Consider the following 24,056-nt stretch of genomic DNA (forward strand, 5'->3'; position numbering starts at 1 on the left):
CTTGTGTAAATTGACTCTCTGAACGTGTAGGTAAAAGGTGTCTCACCCAGGGTATTCTGCTCAGTGCTGTATTATGTACATGGATTATTGCATTTGCCATTGACTCCGAGGGTCACAAATATAACAAGGAGTAACTTTTGTGCTGAATAATACGCTTAAACTGCCATTCGCTACTATTGAGAAAAAAACCACGCCACTTAAGTCTGCACTGAACATTGTCTTTTGCAACCGCCTTGAGTCACTATGGCATGACTGAGGGCTTTCACTGTGAAATAGGAACCAGCAGGAAAAATAAGCCAAATGTGAACGGCAGGTATTCCTACCAAGCAGCTCTCAGTATACATTCATGGCTTTCTCTTTCTGAGAATGTCCTTATTTTACAGGTCAGGACAGCTCTTCGGATAAGTGATATCAGCTTCTTTTTTTGCAACAAATTGATGATTACTGAATCTCTCCACTTCTTGCAGAATCCCTCAGTGGACTCCTTTAATTTCATTTTCATTTTCTCCTGACCTTTACACTGTCATAATGTAAGATTCATCAGGGAAATGAGATTTACTCCTTTGTTCCACAAATGCCATGCAGACGCTGGAAATGGTTCACGTACAGCAATGTGGATCAAAGCGTTTAATCAGATGTGGAGATGTGAATGAGACGGATCGTGCTGGAAAAGGAATACTACAGTCACGCTTATAAAGACGCCTCTGATGAATTAGGAACCTCATTATGCTCTTTATTTCACACAAATAGAACATTGCTCCGCTTAGAGTGAGCACCCTTCAATGGGATCCATCAGCGAGTGTTCACCAATACATGGTAAAAGCACAATGCACGTATGGAGCGTACTGCAGAATTCACCGACAATCCCTACATCTCAGGAGCCACAGTATTCTTACATGTCATCGGTTCTGAATATAAAGACGAAAATTCTGTAGATCTGAATACGGGTATGTAGGATGGATACTTACGATATACATTGTCTTTGAGCGTGGACAGCTGGAAACCGGTAAATGTTCCATTGAGGTGATTGGTGCCATTAGTAATGTTTATAACCTTTTCCTTCACGGCAAAGAAGCTGATAAAGACAGTGATCAAAACCACCATCACGACGATGAAGATGAGAAAGGTGGCCTTGGCATATATACTGGCTCCAACCAGGCAAACCAAGAGACACAGGAAAAGCAGAGCAGTGCCGTAAAGGAACTCGTACCAATAGCTCTGTGGCAGAACATGGACTCCACTTCTTTCGACTGCACCTGACAATCAGATTTTGTCATCATTAGTTAACTTACGCATGCATATACAATATATATTTAAAATCGGTATAACATAATGGCTGGACTATACAATACTCTGTTGTGCTTACAAAATAATTAAAGGGCAAATGCAGCCTTAAGGCCACTTTACACGCTGCGATATCGGTACCGATATCGCTAGCGTGGGTACCCGCCCCCAACAGTTGTGCGACATGGGCAAATCGCTGCCCGGAAAGCACAACATCGCCCAGACCCGTCACACTACTTACCTGCCCTGCGACGTCGCTGTGACCGGTGAAACGCCTCCTTTCTAAGTGGGCGGTTCGTTCAGCGTCACAGCGACGTCACAGCTGTGTCACTGAACAGCCGCCCAATAGAAGCGGAGGGGCGGAGATGAGCGGGACAAACATCCCGCCCACCTCCTTCCTTCCGCATTGCGGGTGGGAGGCAGGTAAGGAGAGGTTCCTCGTTCCTGCGGTGTCACACGTACCGATGTGTGCTGCCGCAGGAACGAGGAACAACTTCGTTACTGCTGCAGCAACGCTATTAGAGAATGGACCCCCATGTCACCGATGAGTGATTTTGCACGTTTTTGCAACGATGCAAAATCGCTCATAGGTGTCACACGCAATGACATCGCTAAAGCGACCGGATGTGCGTCACAAATTCCGTGACCCCAACGACATCGCTTGAGCGATGTCGCAGCATGTAAAGCGGCCTTTAGGAAGGGCCATCAATATCAGATTGCAAGAAGGCAAGAAAAACAGACTCACCACATAACTTTTAAATTTAGGGGGGAAATGTCTCCGTCAGGTGCCGGTACCAGCTGGTGAACACAACAATTCCCATGCAGAGTATTAAGGATATTTCCAGCACAATCCGTAATAAAAATCATAAAAGTTTCTTCCAAGGATTTACATTTAAGCAGGATCCATTTTAAAGCTGACATATTTCGAGCACGGTGTGCCCTTACTCATAGCAATCCATACGGATTGTTCTGGAAATTGCCCTTCTACGCTGCATCAATAACAGATTGGTGGTAGATCATCCCAACAATCCCATGTTTGAAGGGGAACAGACTGGTTTGTACTTTTCATAGCTGATATACCAGATATTGTAGCGTTGTGATGAATAAGTGTGGTGTAAAAGTCGGACCCCACTGGTCTAATGTTGATTGATGATACAGGCAAGGCTGGATAACCCCTTAATCTTCAACTTGTCTCATATCTACAGTACAGGCCCACACTCCAGACATGCTGCATCCTGGACACAGAGTGTCTTCTCCTGCAGGGCCACAGGTGCTCTCTCCAGAATACCGCAGCGATTTGTGCCCACAATCAGGGTTCGGGCTGTTAGGGACTTGGTGTTCTCCCTGCAGAGAACACTCATCTCCACATCATAAATTAATATGCTGCGGCTCGGAAAGACATGTCAGTTTACGCTGCGGAGAAAACAAACATAGTGGGCATAGGATTACTATAAATCCACTGTGCTACGCAGCATTTTGGACACAGTGGAAACATGCTGCGTCCAAAACGCTGCAAATACTGATCGTGTGCACGTATCCTTATAGGCTCAAAGACCTAACCAGACAATAACAAAACGATTATTTCTATGTTTTATAGGGGATATTCTATTCTAGATCACTAACTTCATTTAGCATTTAATTTGGCTTATTATATTGCATTTAGCTAAAAAGTTCAGGGAGAATCCAGTTAAATATATTTCCACAGACACCTGTTAAAAAAAAATCACATTGAAAAAAAAGGATTTTGGACTACCACTGATTTCTGGAAATGTATAGAGAGTTTCCGGTAGTAAAAATATGACCCAATTTTGGATAAAGAGCACTTGATAAGAACTAAGTTCGCAATAGTTTCTCCCTTCACATCAGTGTTTCATTGTGTTCGCTATCAATCTCGTGCTGAGCCAGTTTTCTGGAATGCACTACCCCAAAGAATGCGACTAATATCCGGCCCCCAAGTTTTTAAGTGTACATTAAAAAATATCTCTTCAGACAAGCTTATCATAATAACTTACTAACCTAACTGTCTCCCATCCCACCTTCTAAATGCTACTCGTAACCTTCTCTCTCCTATTTCTGTCCTCACATCCTACATACAACCAATAGCACGTAAGGGCACCCAAAAGGTTACTGTCTAAAGACCAGATCATTCATCTTTTTATGTAATTAATAAACTAGCATAACGATGGCCGGCCAGATCTACAAGTGTGCTTCACCTCTTGTGTCCCCCTTCATCCCTATAGATTGTAAGCTTTCGAGCAGGGCCCTCAGTCCTACTGTAGCTGCTGAATTATGTTCTATTTTGCTTTGGTTTTGTCTATACAAGTCCCCACCTGATTGTAAAGTGCTGCGGAATATAGCAAACGAAGTGGAGGAAAGCTTGACATGCCCAATGGAATACTTCACCACACATCCATGGAGTGCAACGATATGAAGTCCACCAGGTGGACTATAACTTGAATGGAAGGAAAAGATATCGGCACGTCCAACCTAAAATAATTTCTTTCTTTATTTTCACATGGTATTAAAAAAGTCCATCCATATTCAGAAGACCCTGACATGTTCCCGACGCAAAAGAGTGTTGTTGCTGAAATATTTTAATGGTACTTTTTGTCCAATCCTACTTTTTTGTTTTTAGTTTGTGATTTTAATCATGTGTTACTAATTGTCTCTAACTATATTGTTGATCTTTGCCTATAAATGTCTAGAGCTTACTAAAAATGTTAGCCTATGATTAAGGACGCTCTTTTGCGTCGGTAACGCATCAGGGTCTTCTGAATATGGATGGACTTTTTTAATACCATGTGAAAATAAATAAAGAAATTATTTTACGTTGGATGTGCCGATATCTTTTCCTTCTGCTGCGGAATATGTTGGTGCTATATAAATAAACTTTATTATTATTATTATTATTATTATTAGGACTAGTGTATTAAAAAACACAAACGGTTTGATTTTCATCCAGAGACGTTGGGCGAGTGTCTTGCGTTTATCATTCCGTATGTCCTGTGTGTGTGCGATTTTTTTTCTCAGCAGCTATTATTCTACAATCATTTATCGTTTACAGGACTATTTGCAGGGTTTCATGCTACAGAATGGTAATGTATCAGTAAAAGTCACGATTGTCCATGTGACGTCCATTTTTTTTGTTTGCACCCATTGACTTTTTACATGTCGACTCGCAGTATGCTGCGAATCCTTCCTCTGGTCCAATACAGGTGAGACAAAAATTGCCGATGAGCACTGCCTAAGTGAATAACATTGGTGTGAGTACAATGCTATTTTTTTCCCATATTGCACTCATCCGCTTTATACGCTGGTGTAAGCGAACCCTTATGCCACCACCAATCAGAAAATGATAGCATATACCAGCGATATGCCATCACCTTTATAGGGATATGTACCTGGATTAACCAGCCTATAGTATTCAGCAATGGAATCGTTGTTGAATATTACCTTCCCCATTGTCCTTCATTTTGCATAATGGGAAACAATGGATCATATGGAAGAAAATTGAAACATAAAATAAGCTACAAGATAAGACAGCGAAGAAAGTGTTAAAAGAACAATGCGCTGACAGCTACGAGACCGTTGCCGCTTCCATCTCAGCATCCTATTCATGATTGCGAATCGTCCATCTCTAGATTGGCGTGAAATGAGTGGAAAATTAGGAGTAAACAACATTTTTAAGAAGGGACAGCGAGCCGTGATTTCCGAGAGCAGATCAGAGCGCTCCGTACTTGTGTCTCGGGGGAAGAGAGGCAGAGAGTGTGTTTATCTCATGCGTCTTCATCAAGGCAGAGGAATCACTGATGAGCAGAGGCAGCACTAGCAACTTTTCAGATTTCACTTCAGGGAGACTTTCCTGCTCATGCAAATTGAAGAGCATCAGGGGCCCAGAAAAAGGAGCTTGTAACAAGAGAAAAAGAGAGCTGGGAGAAGCAAAATGTCTGATCAAACCCAGAATTATACAGAGCACCAGACTTGTTTCATCTCTTCAAGTATGAGACCCTCGCAGTCCCTTAGGGAATAGCAACATGTTCAAAAATAACATTCTGGGCAAGTTCTTGATACTAAGGAACAATGAGATTCCTACTAGTCCTCCAGGCCAGAAATTATACCGCTCATGTGGCTTGGAAATAGAAGAAACTGCATATTGTAATTACTAAAGCTTGTGGAACTGCATTTAATTCTGGCATCAATAATAATGTGTACACACAGAAAAAAATATTTCATGGACTTACCTGCTGGAATCCCAAACATGGCCACAATAGTCTCTACCAAGCCGAGAATGTACAGAGCACTTCCACAGACATTAGCCAAAAAGAACATTATTCCGATACTACCACCAAATTCAGGTCCCAGGGCCCTGCTGATCATGTCTGGGAGGTAATGTTAAGGGTAATATAGATGTATGCACAGAGACACAAACCAGATATATAACATTCACAAATACAACTTAAGCCAACTAAAAGATGGGCGTTTTACAGGCCTTTGGCTGTTTTTTGTCAGTGGGCTAAGAGTTTACCGGCAGGTAGTTGCTAAATACCTGTCTGTTCTGCCTTTCAACATCTGTCCTGCCTTAAGCGGCAATTCTCTGGCTTCATTTCACCTAATTTCAACAGAGAAGTGTCGCGGGCGGGGAGGAGGGTGTCGGCACACCACGCTCACCCCTTCTGCTCGGGTCCGGCGGCTGCTGCTCAGTGGTGGCTCGAGCGGTGGGCCGGATCCCGGGGGCTTCTCGAGCGGCACTCCTCGCCTGTGAGTGAAAAGGGGATTTTGGTTGGGGAGATTGTTTATTGTCCGTGACGCCACCCACGGTTGTGGTGATTGAGTGTACACCACCGCTGCTCTATATGGGGATCCCGGGGATGGTGAAGCGGAGCAGCCAGTTGTGTTGTCCCTCCGTGGGTAGGGGTTGGTGATCCCGGGGCCCAGTGGGGTGCAGGGGCGCAGGGGCAGCGCTGTGCCTTGCGGCACTGAGGTACTCACTCAGCCAGTAAACACGACACAGTTCTCGGTAAACAAATGGCTGGTTGGACGGGTCCCTCGGACGGTTCACGGTGCTGCGGTTCCCTGCAGTTAGCGGTGACGATCTCTTCCCTGCACCTTTGAAATGTCTGTTTGGTAGCGGTGGATTCCCACCGGTTACCCGCTCCCCGACTACAATCTGTGCTGGAGGAGCTCCACGCTTTGCCCGCAGGCGCCGGCCCTGGGAAACTGGTGCCTTGGCGGTGGCGGTGTTTCCCCGTTGTGGTTGGACCTTTGCCGTCAATCAGGACTTGCTTGTTGGGGGATCTACGTCCCCTTCACTAACGGATTTGGCAATTTACAGCGACTCCAAGCCTTGCCGGGATCCGAAAAGCCCCTGCCTTGGTGCTGACTGCCCTTTGTATACTGCTCCAGACCCCCGGGTACACACAGCCTCCGTGGTCCTTCCAGCAACCTCCAGACAGTCCCACTGCAGACCTTCACCACCGTCTGCTGACCTTGCTGACTCCGTCTGGGCACACAGCCACAGACTAACTTCAGGCTTTGTCACTTTCACTGATGTTTCACTCCACTCTAGCTCCCTCTTGAGCTACACTCGCTGGTTTCACAAGCTCGTCTCTCTGCTCACTCCTCACACAAGCCCTGCCTGGGCTAAACTCCGTTGTTTACTCAAGCTCGTCCCTGAGCTGACTCCTGGTTTTCCCCGCCTCCAGAGCTGTGACCTCCTCGGTGGGCGGAGCCAACCGCCTGGCCCACCCCCTGGTGTGAATCATCAGCCTCTGGAGGAAGGCAACAAGGATTTGTGGGTTAGCTGATGTACCTGCAGGGAATGTGGGGTGTGTGCGTGTTGTTACCTGTGTCCCCTGGCTTGCCCAGGGCGACACAGAAGCTCTTCCTCTTCAGATCTGCTTTGTCGACAGGGTATCTTATATTGTCGAGATTATGCTGATTGGCAGCCAACTTCACGCACTTTGGCAGTAGGGAGCCAGCTGTCAATCAACACAATATCAGCAGAGACACAGCATCGACAAAACAGAATGGAAGAGACGGAACTGCCCTGTTGATGTGATACAGCAAAGAAGAAAATTAGCCGTCGTGAGCTGTCTGTGAGCGCTCTGAGCCGGCACATATCATTGTCTGGCAAAACAGGCAGGTAGTTAGCAACTACCTGCCTGTAAGGTCGTATACCAAAGGATAACCCCTTTAATTGAAAGTGTTGTTGAGCTATTCCTTCCATGCAAAAGAAAACACAATGATATCACAACACATAAAAACAATAAAAGAGAAAATAAATCATCCACAAATAGCAGCAAGATACCAAACAACATGTTATAAAAAAAGAATAGGTGTAACGTAGTAAATTTATATCATTTGCTATTCAATCCCTGACTTCAATATTGCCCATAGACAAAGATTTCATAACATCAACTGAGTCATAAAAATTGCTGCTAATCATACCATTTTGGTAAGACACTTGTGGCTGTTCTAAAATTATTAAGCTACACCCGGTGGTTACAGTAAATTGCTTCTATCATATCTTTATATCTGCTACGTCTTATCACAAGTTAACCCATTTTAAATAAAAAAAAAATAAAGTTTTTAATTTTTTTTTGGTTAAAAACACAAGAAAATTTGGGAATATTATTTTTTTTCTTCTTGTGAATAGGGCCGGTTGTGTAAAGTGAAATGGCTTTGGCCTGATAGCTTTTATTTGAAGAGGAATTTATTCTGTTCAACTCTCCAAGAGGGAGTAATCTGTCTCCTATTTTAGCCCAGTGTAATAAAGAAAATTATATCTCTGCAATGATTTCTGTATCAACAAAAAAAACAGTCACAGAAACAGAGATTGACGAAAAATTGTTTGCAATATTTGCTTTTGTTTCAGTACAAATTCTCCTGCTGAAAGAGGCCATCACTACTAGGAAATCGCATTGCCATTGAACGGTATACTTGTCTTGCAATGTGGTGCTTGGATGGCAACAAATCTTTGGTAGGTTGTACATGTCAAAGTAAAATCCATGAGAATTCTAGAAAGATCATTTTCATTGTTCCATGGTCCAGTTTTCATGATTACAAGTGCATCTCAATAATATCATCAAAAAGTTAATTTATTTCAGTAATTCAATGCAAAAAGGGAAACACAAATTATATAGAGTCATTACAGAGTGATCTATTTCAAGTGTTTATTTCTGTTAATGTTGATGGTTATGGCTTACAGCCAATGAAAACCCAAAAACCATTATCTCAGAAAATTAGAATATTATATAAGACCAATTGAAAAAATGTTGGCCTACTGAAAAGTATGTACAGTAAATGCACTACTTTTTGATAGCAGCCTTCAGCTCGTCTGCATTATTGGGTCTGGTGTCTCTCATCTTCCTCTTGACAATGCCCTATAGAATCTCTATGGGGTTTAGGTCAGGCGAGTTTGCTAGCCAATCATGCACAGTGATACTGTGGTTATTAAACCAGGTATTGGTACTTTTTGCAGTGTGGACAGGTGCCAAATTCTGCTGTAAAATGACACTACCATCTCCAAAAAGCTTGTTGGCAGAGGGAAGCATGAAGTGCTCTAAAATTTCCTTGTAGACAGCTGCGCTGACTTTAGTCTTGATAAAACACAGTGGACCTACACCAGCAGATGACATGGCTCCACAAATCATCACTGATTGTGGAAACTTCACACTAGACCTCAAGCAGCTTGGATTGTGGCCTCTCCACTCTTCCTCCAGACTCTGGGACCTTGATTTCCAAATGAAATGCAAAATTTACTTTCATTTGAAAACAACACCTTGGACCACTGAGCAACAGTTGTCCAGTTATTTTTCTCCTTGGCCCAGGTAAGATGCTTCTGGCATTGTCTATTGGCCATGAGTAGCTTGACATAAGGAATGCGAAAGTTGTAGCCCATGTCCTGGATACGTCGGTGTGTGGTGGCTCTTGAAGCACTGACTCCAGCAGCAGTATACTCCTTGTGAACCTCTCCAAAATTTTTGAATGGCCTTTTCTTAAAGGGAACCTGTCACCAGATTTGGGGCCTAAAAGCTGCGGCCACCACCACTGAGCTCCTATATACAACATTCTAACATGCTGTATAAAAGAGCCCAGGCCACTGTGTAGAACATAAAAAACACTTTATAATACTTACCTAGGAGGTCGCTCCGGTGCACAACAGTCAGATGGGTGGCGCCATTCTCCAGGACTGGCGCCTCCTCTTTCGTCCATCTTGGTCTTCCTTCTTCTGAAGCCGGAGTGCATGACGCGTTGTACGTCATACACACAGGCCAGTATTGAGGTCCTGCGCAGGCATACTACAATACTTTGATCTGCCCTGAGCAGAGCAGATGAAAGTGCGCCTGCGCAGGAACTCAGTGCCGGCGAGTGTATGACGTAGGATGCGTCATGCACACCGGCTTCAGAGGAAGGAAGATCAAGATGGCTGAAAGAGGAGGCGCCGGTCCCGGAAATTGGCGCCACCCATCTGACTGCTGTGCACCGGAGCGACCTCCTAGATGAGTATTATAAAGTGTATTTTATATATACATATATATAGCTCTTATATACAGCTTGCTAAAATGCTGTATATAAGAGCTCATTGGTGGTGGCCGCAGTTTATAGGCCCCAAAACTGGTGACAGGTTCCCTTTAACAATCCTATCAAGGCTGTGGTTATCCCGTTGCTTGTGCACCTTTTTCTACAACACTTATTCCTTCCACTCAACTTTCCATTACTATGCTTAGATATAGCTCTCTGTGAACAGCCATCTTCTTTAGCAATGACCTTTTGTGGCTTTCCCTCCTTATTGAGTGTGTCAATAACTGCCTTCTGGACATCTGTCAAGTCAGCAGTCTTCTCAATGATTGTGTAGCTTACTAAACCAGACTAAGGAACCATTTTAAATGCTTAGTAAGCCTTTGCAGGTGTTTTGTGGTAATTATTCTAATTTTCTGAGATAATGACTTTTGGGTTTTCTTTGGCTGTAAGCCATAATCATCAACATTAACAGAAATAAGCACTTGAAATAGATCCCTCTGTTTGTAATGACTCAATATAATATAATAATATATGTGTTTCCCTTTTTGTATTGAATTAATGACATAAACTAACATTTTGATGATATTCTAATTTATTGACCTGCACATGTGTTCACTTTGCCACTTTCAGTGATGGACACTCTGACCGATCTGTACCTACGCAGCCCCATAGACTACAAGCTGTGAAGCACTGTGTTTTATGGCACCTTTCTATCATAGTATCCATTTTTGTAGCAATTTATGCTACAGTAGATTTTTGGTGGAATACGGGCACAAAGATTTGCCTTCTCTACCCATTTCTATTGATATTCCTTATGTATCCATGACACTATTGCCAATTCAATGGTTGCCTTTCTCGGGCCAGTTTTGATCATTGTAAATCATCACATACCAGGAATATCCCAATACATCTGCCATTTTAGAGATGTTTTCACCCCACTGTCTAGCCATTACAATTAGGCTACTTACTTTGCTTTCAACTTGGACCAAGAACTGTTGGAGACTGTTGAAGACTGTTCCCTTGTTGCTTAAAACATCTCACCGCTTGACATCATTAAGAGATTATCAATGTTATTCCCTTTACCTTGACTAGTTTTAATGTTTTAGCTCAACAGTGTTGCTAAGCTGGTGGTTTTCCCACATGTGAATTAGTCCAATATCTAGTTTCATGATCAGCCATGGTACCATTCTTTCCTATGAAGACATAGTTACTAGTGATCACTGAGTGCTCAGTAGTCGTAACAAGTAGTCGGATGCTCGGACGGGCTTGTCTCGTTTACAGACTATAATGGAGTCAATGGGGAACTCTTGCATTTTTCCAGAAGATCTTCCAGAAAAATACTCAATTTTCCCATTGACTTCCATTATACTTGGTCTACAAACTGAGCCAGTCTGAGCACACGACCACTCGTTACGACTACTGATCACGCCAGAATTGTAGTGCTTGCTCATCACTATTAGTTACTAAGCTATCAGCATAAATATGGAAAACAACCAATCACATAGAACATGAACCATTATGTACAATGCACTTTAACATGATTGGCAAAAGCCATGGCAGATATGCCAGAAGTAGAACACGTGAGCTGAACATGGAACTGTGACCCATTCTTTGTAAGCACTTGTGCTGCTGAGTGACTTCTGGAGCATTGTCACTGACAATAGTTTCCTACCACCACCAGACCACAACCACAGCATCGACACTGTTCCATAGTAACCCAAAGGCCAGGTTCAGACCGCCATTTGATTAGAAAACCAGTTTAGTCTTGTCCCCAAATTGTGTAAGCAACTAGTCTGTGTGCAGCAACAATTTATAAAGAAAAAAGACCCAGGGCACCACTCCGCACTATAATCAAATCATGCCAAGTCCATATAGCAGTATGAATCAGAACAGCTCTGGGGAGCACATGAAAAAAGACGATATGAAATCCAATTGTAAAAGAGAATGGCACTCACCAGGTATATGCTGTGTGAACACGTATTTATTCGGGTTTGGAGGTTACATGTGCAGGGCAGGTAGGTGGGGAGGGAGAGCTATACACGTCCGACGACGGCCGTTTCACACTTACAAAGTGCTTCAGCTGGTCTCAGCTGAAGCACTTTGTAAGTGCGAAACAGCCGTCGTCGGACGTGTATAGCTCTCCCTCCCCACCTACCTGCCCTGCACATGTAACCTCCAAACCCGAATAAATACGTGTTCACACAGCATATACCTGGTGAGTGCCATTCTCTTTTACAATTGGTCTGTGTGCAGCGTTGTGTGATGTCCGCAGAACATAGAGTCGCATGAGCTGCGTAAATTTTTATGTAGTCTGCTCAGTAAGACCAGCTGTATTGCATGCTGCCATCTTTTTCACACAAGCAGCTTGTGTGACTTCATGTGAGTCTAAGGCCATGTTCACATATTGAGTATTTGGGAAGTTTTTTACCTCAGTATTTTTAGCCAAAACCAGGAGTGGAACAATGAGAGAAAAAGTATAATAAAAACATGAGCCCCATTTCTGTATTTTTCACCCACTCCTGGTTCTATGTTACAAATAGTGAGGTAAAAAACTCACCAAATACTGAATGTGTGCAGATGACCTTAAAATTGATGACCACAAAACCACTATTAGGCTACGTGAACACGCTGGGTATTTGGTGAGTTTTTGACCTCGTATTTGTATGATAAAACCAGGAGTGGGTATTAAATATAGAAGTGGTGCTCATTTTTCTATTACACTTTTCCTCTCATTGTTCCCTCCTGGTTTTGCCTACAAATACTGAGGTAAAAAACTCCCCAAATACTCAACGTGTGCATGTGGCCTTATAGGTAATGTGGCTGTCATTGGTATTAGAGACTTTTGGCAGGAAGATGCCACACAATTCTGCATTATGTAGTGAGAATAAAGGTGGTGTCACACACAGCGACAACGACAACGACGTCGCTGCTACGTCACCATTTTCTGCGACGTTGCAGCGACGTCCCGTCGCTGTCGCTGTGTGTGACATCCAGCAACGAGCTGGCCCCTGCTGTGAGGTCGCCGCTCGTTGCTGAATGTCCAGCTTCATATTTTGGTCGTCGCTCTCCCGCTGTGACGCACACATTGCTGTGTGTGACAGCGAGAGAGCTACGAAATGAAGCGAGCAGGGAGCAGGAGCCGGCATCTGGCAGCTGCGGTAAGCTGTAACCAAGGTAAACATCGGGTAACCAAGGTGGTTACCCGATATTTACCTTCGTTACCAGCCTCCACCGCTCTCACGCTGCCAGCGTCGGCTCCTGCTCTCTGCACATGTAGCTGCAGTACACATCGTGTAATTAACCCGATGTGTACTGTAGCTAGGAGAGCAAGGAGCCAGCGCTAAGCAGTGTGCGCGGCTCCCTGCTCTCTGCACATGTAGCTGCAGTACACATCATGTAATTAACCCGATGTGTACTGTAGCTAGGAGAGCAAGGAGCCAGCGCTAAGCAGGGTGCGTGGCTCCCTGCTCTCTGCACATGTTGCAGCACAGCGACGCGTGTCGTTATGATCGCTGCTTCGGCTGCTGTGTTTGACAGCTAAGCAGCGATCATAACAGCGACTTACAAGGTCGCTGCTACGTCACAGAAAATGGTGACGTAGCAGCGACGTCGTTGTCGCTGTCGTTTAGTGTGACCCCAGCTTTAGAAAGCACCATGTAAAGGTGTGAACATGTAGGTAACACTGGCTCCTATTGTGCACTAACTCCATGAATCAGCTACTGTAGGCAGCCATTCCTTACATTTTCCACAATCTGTATTATTCTGCAGCATGCCATTCAGTTTTTGAAGGTTTGAAAGTCCTTAGATCATAATTACAGTGGAAATATGTGGCTGTGTGACAAATGGCAACACACAATAAGGAAATTAAGCAGATGAAAGAAAATAAAATCAAAGAGATTTACGGTAGAGATAGTGAAAGAAAAAAACATGAAATGGTTCATACGGATTGGACGGGATGACTGGGAAGGACGAGTGTGGGCTGATTAATAAACAACTGCAGAACTCCTTCTATAATGTCTTTTTACTAATCATCCCTGTAGGTTGATGAAAGCCACATATCTAGGAATAAAGGTAAAGATACAAATTGTAAGCAATGGCTGCAAAGTATCATTCCAATAATACAGGACTAAAAGAGCAAACCTTATACAGTAGACTTTGATTGGTTGGGTTCATTGTAAAGAATATTGGCTTTGGACAATTGGCTACATTTAATGAATGGACACTTAAAAAAAACTGTCTGTTTAAAAATGGAGCATCAGTCTCAGTGTGAATCCACCTTCAAATGGAAAAATGGAGTAATCCAAGCAATTTCAAGAAAGGTATGGTCGTATAATATGGTCGTACATAACAATTTCAAGACTATGAAATCACAAGCCTCAAGAAATGGCTACATTTCTGAAGGTCAATTGTATCCAATGTATTACTAGATGGGTGTCTATACTAAGGTGATCATTCAGTGTATAATGTGCCATGTAGTACGTTTTACTACATTCAAAGGTGTTTTCCAGAAGGTAACTTTTTCATTTCACAAGCTCCCACTGGCGAAATTAACAAACAGCTTGGCTTTTCACTGTTGCCTTCGCTTTTTGTCAACCTCCTGCAGCAATGTCATCTACATCAAAAGAGCTGCTGAGCCCAGCGATTGGTTGGCGTGATGATATTAGTACAAAGCCTTTCATTAAAGACCAGTAGAAATCATGAAAAACTGGTGCCAGAGTGGGGAAGAATAAGTAAAGAGTGGTTTGATATTTTCATCCAGTGGTAGGCCATGATGAAAAAAATTCACTCCCTTAAAACCTCTCTAAAAGCAGAAAATGACAGCTTACCACACCTGCATCACTTGCATCTTGGGTGCATGACAGCTTGAGCAGGCACAGATATATAAAAAAAAGTGGACACTCCATTTTCCTTGGGTTGATACTTTTTTGACAATCTATGTGCACACATTGCATGCAGTGCGATCTTCAATAAATCTAAAGGGTTTCAAAATATCACTCCTTAATCATACATTAACACGTTAACAACAGCTGTTAAGCATAAAAATGGCGGTCATTAAAAGGCCCTATTCCTTCATCGCTGTTTTAGTCCTCCGACACACATGAAAATCACGCACGTGCCGAGAGACACGTATTTCCCCTGCGTGTTGCGTGCAGGTAAGTACGTGTCTCTGGTACGTGCGGGCCACATGTGTTCTCCGCATGCTATCCATGATAACATACGGAGAACAGGTTATTTACATACTCACCTGGTCCTTCCTGCTGTCCGCGCTGCTGTCCGTGGTGCTGATCTTCGGTCTCCAGCCCTGCCGTCTCCCCGCTGCTGCTGCTTCCGGCTGCAGTGAAGTGAATATTAAATGAGAATAATGAGCGGCGGTCGGCAGAAAGTGACAGCAGCGGTAGAGACAGGAGGGCAGGAGAAGGTGAGTTAAGTTTTTTTTTTTTTCCTCTGACACGTGTTTTTTCTCCGGCGCGTGTCACACAGGACCGCATCCACGCTACACCCGTGTGGTACGGGTGCGGGCCGTGTGACACCTGTGCTGCCGGAGAAAATACTGTCATGTCAGCGTGTAGAAAAACGCACAAACGTACAAACAGACACGGACACACGTTCCGTGTGGTTTTACGTGTGTGTGCCTGCTACAATAGGGTAGCATTGCTGAACGTGTCTCCGTGCCGCCGGTACGTGCAAAAAATGGCAAACACGTACCGGCGGCATGGATGTGTGTCGGAGGCCTTAAACAGTGATTGGGAATAAGTAAACATCACCTCCGTATGGCCGAAAATTTCACAGGTGACAACTGTACATGACAGCCGACACCCGCGGGCATCGGGCCCAACCAGTTTTGGAAACGATTGGGGCAAATTAACGCCTTAAATACTGCACCCCGCTGATGAAGCATACGTGAAACGTGCGTCCGGGACTGGGGTATCTCCTCACCTACCTCTGACTGGCAGTTTGTGTGCCCCCATCCATACACCATGGGTAAGTGTTTGACGCAAAATACTATGCAATTGATATTTAAATAATTGACCCTATGGTGTTTCTCCATGGATTTAATATTAGCACTAACATTTAATCTATGGTGATGTTTTGAGACACAAGGAGTGGGTGTGGGACAGTACCTTGTTCCTTGGTGGGTGGGTGTGATAGAATCTGCCTTGCTACCTCATACTTTTTCAACCTATAAGGAAATTGACCATTTCAAATTTTAATTGTATGTACGTTCAAAATAAAATGTATTGTCTATTTATGAACGAGCCTCCTGTGTTTCTTTGCACAATGTATTTACATAATTGGTATCGCCGTGTCCGTGAATGACCAGAGCTATTAAACTGTAGTGCTATTTATTCCATACGGCCAACACCATTAAGAAAAAAAAAGCCCAAAATGTTGCATTTTCATCATACTAACATACTAAAACAAAAAAAATGTAATAAAAAGCAATGTAAAAAAAAAAAAGAAAGAAGACGGCAAACTTGCTTAAACTTTAAAAAATGCTAAACAAGTTATGTGGATAATTTTCTCCTATTAATTCTTGTGAAATTTATAAATTTAGTGCTATTGTTCTAGTAGAAAATAGATGAATGTTTTGTTTTCACATCTTAAGGTTCTAGAGTTTTGTGAATAACCTGTGGGGTAAAAATGCTAAGTACACCCCAGAACCGAACTTTATCTAAAGTCCAGCAGAACTTGCAGAACCTGAACTTCTATGGGTTCTCTCACTTTTACTTACAACCGTAAGGTCAGTGGTAACACATCTTACTCTTTCTGATATGTAAAATACAGCAAGAGCACTAAAATGGCAGACCGAGCAGCTCAGGTGGGCGCCGTAACAGGCACCAGCATAAGCCTTAATCGAAGCCATCCCATACATATACACAGGGTTCTATTCACCTGAGAGAAGCCAAAGTATTGTCCTTTAAGGCTACTTTCACACATCCGGTTTTTGCTCTGCGGCTCAATACGGCGCTCTGCAGAAAAACCGCAACCGTTTTTTTTGCCGCCGGTTGCAGGTTTTTTTGCATAGACTTACATTAGTGCCGTATTGTGCCGCAGGGGCTTGCGTTCAGTCCGTTTTTTGCCGCATGCGGCAGATTTAGCCGATGCCGCGGCCGGATGGAACGTTCCCTGGCATGTTTTTTGCTCCGGCAAAAAAACCGCATCGCGCCGCATCCGGCTGCTGCGGCGCATTTTTCAATGCATGCCTATGGACGCTGGATGCGGCGCGATGCGGAAAAAAACGCATCTGGCCGCTGCATGCGGTTTCTTCCACTGCACATGCTCAGTAGCCTGCCGCAACTGGAAAAAAAACGGACAGGCTGCATGTAAAAACTTATGCAAAGGATGCGGTGTTTTCGCCGCATCCGTTGCATAGGTTTCACAGCCGGATTGAGCCGCACTGCTCAAACTGGATGTGTGAAAGTAGCCTAAGGCTACTTTCACACATCAGTTTTCTGCATTCAGGCACAATCCTTTTTTTTCCTGGTCCAAAGGATCCGGGAAAAAAATGTAAAACCGTATCCAACGGATCCGGTTTTTAACGGATCCGTTATGCCGGATGCGTAAAAAACCGGATCCGTTTTGCATCCGTTTTGTCCGTTTTTTTGATGGATCAGTTTTTTTAATTAATTTGGTGCATGCGCAGTTTACAAAAATGGATCCGGCAGCCGCATCCATTTTTTACCGCATTGCATCCGGCGTCCATAGGCTTTCATTGTAAAACACACCGTATCGCGCCGGATCCGGTTTTTTGCCGGACAAAAAAACATTGCAAGACACGTTGCCTCCGGCCGCCGCTTTAATTAATTTTGCCGCATCCGGAAAAAAACGGATGCAACGCAAAGCCATCAGGTACAATCCGGTAACAATGCAAATCTATGGGGATAAAACGGATGCGGTACCGGATCCGTTTAACCCGTTTTTTTCCGGATTGTACCTGATGGAAAAAAAATGATGTGTGAAAGTAGCCTAAAGGCCCTGTCACACACAGAGATAAATCTGTGGCAGATCTGTGGTTGCAGTGAAATTGTGGACAATCAGTGCCAGGTTTGTGGCTGTATACAAATGGAACAATATGTCCATGATTTCACTGCAACCACAGATCTGCCAAAGATTTATCTCTGTGTGTGACGGGGCCTTTAGGCGGGCTTTGCACGCTGCGACATCAGTAACAATGTGTTACCGATGCTGCAGCGATAGTCCCGCCCCCGTCGCACGTTCGATATATAGTGAAAGCTGCCGTAGCGATTATTATCGCTACGGCAGCTTTACACGCACATACCTGCCGTGCGACGTCCCTCTGGCCGGCGACCCGCCTCCTTCCTTAGGGGTTGGGTCGTGCGGCGTCACAGTGACGTCACACGGCAGGCGGCCAATTGAAGCGGAGGGGCGAAGATGAGCAGGATGTAAACATCCCGCCCACCTCCGTCCTTCTCATTGCAGCCGGCGGCAGGTAAGTTGAAGTTCCTCGCTCCTGCGGCTTCATACACAGCGATGTGTGCTGCCGCAGGAGCGAGGAACAACATCGTACCTGTCGCTGCACCGGCATTATGGAAATGTCGGAGGCTGCAGCGATGATACGATAACGACGCTTTTGCGCTCGTTCATCGTATCAAAAAGGATTTGCACGTTGCGATATCGACTGCGACGCCGGATGTGCGTCACTTTCGATTTGACCCCACCGGCATCGCACGTGCAATGTCGCAACGTGCAAAGCCGCCCTTAGTCTTCGTCAGACTGACAAATTTAGATATATCTATTTTCTCTGCCATACAAAAAAGTACAGTTGACTTTGTTTTTCTTTACAAAGTCATCCCATGATGGCATGAACAGACCCTTAAAAGGAATCAAGTTAATGCTATTTAGTCTATGAGCAGCATGATATAGGGGCAGAGACACCGATTCCTGGAATGTGTCATGTAAGCTGTGTTGTAGTTTTAATACAATCAGTGTTTTATCAGCAGAAGATTATCATTGCCTGACTAGGTCTCACAAGCAGACCAGTAGACTAATCTGTATAACCTCGATCCCACCACTGACTGGTAGCTTGCTGACAATTCACAGTGTACCCAGGAAACTGCCGATTCTGACCACTGCTGCAACTGCAATGGAGAAAATAGGAATTCTATCAAAACTACACCAAGCTGGAATCAGCCTCTCTGTGCTCCTATATCATGTTATATCACATAGCAAATACCTGCTGACAGATTCCCTTTAAACAAATGCAATTTCGCCCATATGTTTGTGTGGAGATCAGACCTTCGTCCGAAAGTGGACCTTTGGGGCTCGTGCAGACATTTTTGGTCTGAATGCAATTCGACAAAACATCAGATCTCACTCAAGCCAATGTTATTCTATGAGGCACAAGTCTGATTTTTCCTCGGTCTGAGTCTGTCTGAGGAAACAAAGAGCAAGATGCAAAATAAAAAAATCGGACCACATGCAGATGACTACCGAGTGTGGTCGGATTTTCACGGACTGATAAGAGAATTTTTTTATCTTCTACACGTCTGAAATAATCGTATCACACATAATTGATCAGATTTTCATGGATGAGAAAAAAAAACCAATGGTCTTCACTAGAGTTGAGCGGAATGCGGGAAAAGGAGAGGGACAGAGGGAGAGGGAGAGGGGGGGGGAGGGAGAGGGGGAGGGGGGGGAGGGAGAGGGAGAGGGAGAGAGGGAGAGAGGGAGAGAGGGAGAGGGGGAGAGAGGGAGAGGGAGAGAGGAAGAGAGGGAGAGGGGGAGAGAGGGAGAGAGGAAGAGAGGGAAAGGGAGAGAGGGGGGGAGGGAGAGGGAGAGAGAGAGGGAGAGAGAGGGGGAGAGAGGGAGAGGGAGAGGGAGAGAGGAAGAGAGGGAAAGGGAGAGAGGGGGGGAGGGAGAGGGAGAGAGAGAGGGAGAGAGAGGGGGAGAGAGGGAGAGGGAGAGGGAGAGAGGGAGAGGGAGGGAGAGAGAGAGAGAGAGAGAAAGAGAGGGGGAGAGAGGGAGAGAAAAAAAAAATGCCGAATCCGGATCATGCACCCCGAATCCCGCGTCCGGGTCGGACTCGGATCTGCCGCTCAAACCGCGCGGATCCGGATTTTTCCGGTCCGGGTCCGCTCAACACTAGTCTTCACCTAACCTTAGTACAAGCAGTTAGGCCCCCCCTTGTAATTAAATATTTAGTAGGCTAATAGCCTAGATGTACAGAAATTAGGAGACCCATTCATTATTAGCATGCTGGTCACTGTATCATCCCAAATCTCACGACTCTTCCTTATTCTGACGGCCACAGAAGTCACAGAGCGGGTCCGGTAGTCACCCGCTGTGACGACTCCTCTTTAAGTGAAGCAGTGTGTGGTGCGGATCCTTCCCCAGTGCTCTCTGGTCACTTCTCCTAATAGGTTTTATAATTACTCATACGTACTGATGTAATACATTACAGACGCGTGCGCCGCTTACTTTAAAGCATTAGATAATTGTATCAAGTACTGTTCCTCTAGAAAAATGACAGGCTAAAATCCCTTTTCTATGCTTCGTTGTGCAGAGCGTGGTGTAGATTTAACGCTGCGGGTCTCCTTTGTTCCCTTCTCTCTGGGGTGCGTCTTAAAAGGCAGAATAGAAAATGAGCGTCGTGGAAATAAATCCTCGGCACATTGCTGCACTCTGAATGTGATATGAAGGACCCCATTGTCTCACTTAGTATGCATTTTTATCAACTATATACCATTAAAGAAAATAATACATTTAGATGTAAAAAAAAAAAAAAGGGTCTGGTTTAACCCATTGATAGCGACCGCCACGTGGTTATAAAAAGAAATGCCATACAATTAGCCAGAGCAGTTCTGTGCAGCGGGCTTAACAAATGCTGGGAAATCAGGTAATACATGCCATCTGAATAGCTGGAATTACCGCCACTGTAATTCTAAAGCCATTTCTAAATGTTTTCAACTCCAATAACTTGGACCTGCTGCCGGCTTAGCGGAAAGTGAATACACTTTATTAGTAGGATGAAAAGACCGGCAGAATGTGCTCCTCATAGAAGCGGCCACTCCACTTTATCCATGGCAGATTATAGCGAGAGTTACAAGTGTCAGATTCCCGACCTCTGATGATACACAGGCGAGTAACTAGTAAGGTATAAAAGCCACAAAAAACGCACGGACGACGTAACAAGAAGAATAATACAGCTGGAAAATCACACACATCTGGCTGACTGATAAGAGAAAGGGCAGAAAAAAGCTATAAAAACATGGGACAACACATTTTTATCACCAATATGTCTTCTTGTTCTTTTTTTGCTGATGAAAACAATGACTTAGCTTTTCAAGACAATGATTTTATTTTCTTTTTTGCTTTTTTCCATTGATGTATTCCTAGATCCATAAGATTTTTTTTTATTTTACTATTGGACGTAGCAATCCTAAAAGTCAAAAGTAGACCAACAAGACAAAACAATCACTGATCTCGGGGAGACCAGCCAGAGAAAACACTGCCATTTTGTCTTGTTGGTCTACTAGGCATTGCTCCCACCTGGCCAGAATCCTACTCCACACTGATGAGGGGCAATACCCCGAAACAGCTGTCTGTGGATGGATACCTGGCCTTGGTATTTCCCTTGTCATATCTTTAAACTTGTCAAAAAGTTGGATATTGAGTAAAAGGGCCACTTAATATGGTGGTTATGGTGGTCTCCTAAAAAGAGCCACTCCTTGGCAAGGTCCTTCCCGGAGGGATATCTGGCTAGTTTCTGTGTCGAGACTCCTAACAGAGGCTCCACAGACTTTTTTGATTTGCACCTAGGATTTATGACAGATCAGAACCTCAATTTGCAGACACGGTGTTTCGGGATGATTGTCCCTCGTCAGTGCAAAGTATGAGATCTGATCTGGCTTTATGAGAAGCTAAAGTGGGGTCTAAGGGGGGAACTTTTCTCGTTGCGGAGACTGACAAACCAATCTGGCTGTCAGTGGTTAGGAGTCTTATAGCTGCATTGCTCCTCTGGGATATATTCAAATTGTCCCTTCAGGGAGGAAGGAGACGAACTCTAGTGTCACCTATATGAAGTAGCAATCCTAGAAGTAAAAAGTGGCTCTTTAACAAGCCTGTTATTTTACTGATAACCTACCCATAGGTATATGCAGACAGCTCAAAAAGCATACATAATGCGCTCAATATAAAAACGACACTGCTGAGCACATATTCTGTCTTGTCACTTTTAAGGCTATGTTCACACAAGGCGTTTTGCTACAGTTTTTTAGCATGGTTTTAGGCTATGTGCGCACTTTGCTTTTTACCTGCTTTTTACCTGCTTTTTGCTGCTTTTTCAACTGCAGCGTTTAATGCCAAAATGGTTGTGTTCTGCTTTTCAAGCAAAGTCTATGGGAATTTGGGTTTCTTGTCCGCACTATGCAGTTCAAACTGCAGCCTTTTTGTTGCAGAACTTTGGTCAAAATTTCAGCTTTGCAGTGCAAAACCCAAATGGCAAAAACAAAAACATGACAATTGTTTTTGCCATTTGGGTTTTGCACTGCAAAGCTGAGTTTTTGACCAAAGTTCTGCAACAAAAAGACTGCAGTTTGAACTGCATAGTGCGGACAAGAAACCCAAATTCCCATAGACTTTGCTTGAAAAGCATAACACAACCATTTTGGCATTAAACGCTGCAGTTGAAAAAGCTGCAAAAAAGCAGGTAAAAAGCAGGTAAAAAGCAACGTGCGGACATAGCCGTAGCCTTGGTTTTAGGCAAATCCATGCTAATAAAACGCTGCCTTCACAGGCCCAGCAAAGTCTATGACATTCCAGAATTCTCATGCGCACACACACAAAACTGCTGTTTTTTTCTGACTGTTTTGTCAACCTGCTTGGTTTTTGCTGCATTTTTGAAAGAATAACCATGTCAATTCTTTTTAGCGTTTTTGCCACGGTTTTTCACCCTACAAGTTATTGTAGTAAAAACATAGTAAAAAAGAAAACCGCCACAAAAAAAGTAGCAAATATGCCATAAAAACCGCAAAAAAATGCAGAAAACCACCAGGAGACTTCCTGCCACAGGATAAGGTTTTCTTGCAGAAAAAAAAACGCACTAAAAATAGCCTGTGTGAACATAGCCCTATAGTTTGAGGTGGTTAAAAGTATTAACATTTGGTAAGGTTTGGAATCCGCTGGATCTATATAAGAAAAGCTTAGACGCCAGCAGTGAATGAAGTTGCATCAGGAGATGAAAAAAAAAAAAAAAAAAAAAGACGCTGGTCTTTTCTCTGAAGATTTTCGCCTTGGAAATCTAGGCGGTTTTGAGGGTGAATTAATACCGCCGTGTGCACGTACGCTTCGGCCATGTGCACACATTGCAGGTTTGGTAGCAGAAATCTTTGTACCAGTTCTGCATCTCTTGTCCGGAAAGACACCGGCAAAAATGTGAGTTTTGCTGATTTTTTTTTAGTTTTCAATGCGTTTTTTTTTTTTCACTGCTTTAACCCTTTAGTGACGGAGCTAATTTTCACCTTAATGACCAGACCAAATTTTGCAATTCTGACCAGTGTCACTTCATGAGGTTATAACTCTGGAACGCTTCAACGGATCCCGGTGATTCTGAGATTGTTTTTTCGTCACATATTGGACTTCATGTTAGTACCAAATTTAGGACAATATTTTTTGTGTTTATTTATGAAAAAAATTGAATATTGGCAAAAATTTTGAAAATTTAGCAATTTTCAACTTTTGAATTTTTTATACCGTTAAACCAGAGATTTCTGTGACACAAAATAGTTAATAAATAACATTTCCCACATGTCTACTTTACATCAGCACAATTTTGGAAACAAAATTTTTTTTTGTTAGGAAGTTAGAGGGGTTCAAAGTTTATCAGCAATTTCTCATTTTTACATCAAAATTTACAAAACCAGTTTTTTAGGGACCACATCACATTTGAAGTGACTTCAATAGGCCTAGATGACAGAAAATACCCAAAAGTGACACCATTCTAAAAACTGCACCCCCCAAAGTACTCAAAACCACATTCAAGAAGTTTATTAACCCTTCAGGTGCTTCACATGAACAAAAGCAATGTGGAATGAAAAAAAGCAAAAATTAAATTTTACCTAAAAATGTTGCTCTAACCCAAATTTATTCACTTTTAGAAGAAATAACACAACAAAATGGACCTCAAAACTTGTTCCCCACTTTCTTATGAGCGCGCCGATACCCCACATGTGGTCAGAAACCTCTGTTTGGATAAATGGGAGGGCTCGGAACAGAAGGAGCAATATTTG

The 24,056-nt window shown here is 43.6% G+C and overlaps 1 protein-coding gene across 1 annotated transcript in view; it reads right to left on the bottom strand.

Annotated features, from left to right (window-relative positions):
- Positions 1–24,056, bottom strand: part of LOC142295390 (solute carrier family 12 member 9-like) — a 351,139-nt gene that overhangs the window by 249,804 nt on the left and 77,279 nt on the right. Inside the window, exons 3-4 of the mRNA XM_075338493.1 lie at positions 5,526–5,663; positions 969–1,256 (exon numbers count right to left, since the gene is read on the bottom strand). Coding sequence (XP_075194608.1) covers positions 969–1,256; positions 5,526–5,663 — 426 coding nt within the window. The remainder of the gene's footprint in view (positions 1–968; positions 1,257–5,525; positions 5,664–24,056) is intronic.

Source organism: Anomaloglossus baeobatrachus, chromosome 3, assembly GCF_048569485.1.
Source record: "Anomaloglossus baeobatrachus isolate aAnoBae1 chromosome 3, aAnoBae1.hap1, whole genome shotgun sequence".
NCBI classification, from domain to species: domain Eukaryota; kingdom Metazoa; phylum Chordata; class Amphibia; order Anura; family Aromobatidae; genus Anomaloglossus; species Anomaloglossus baeobatrachus.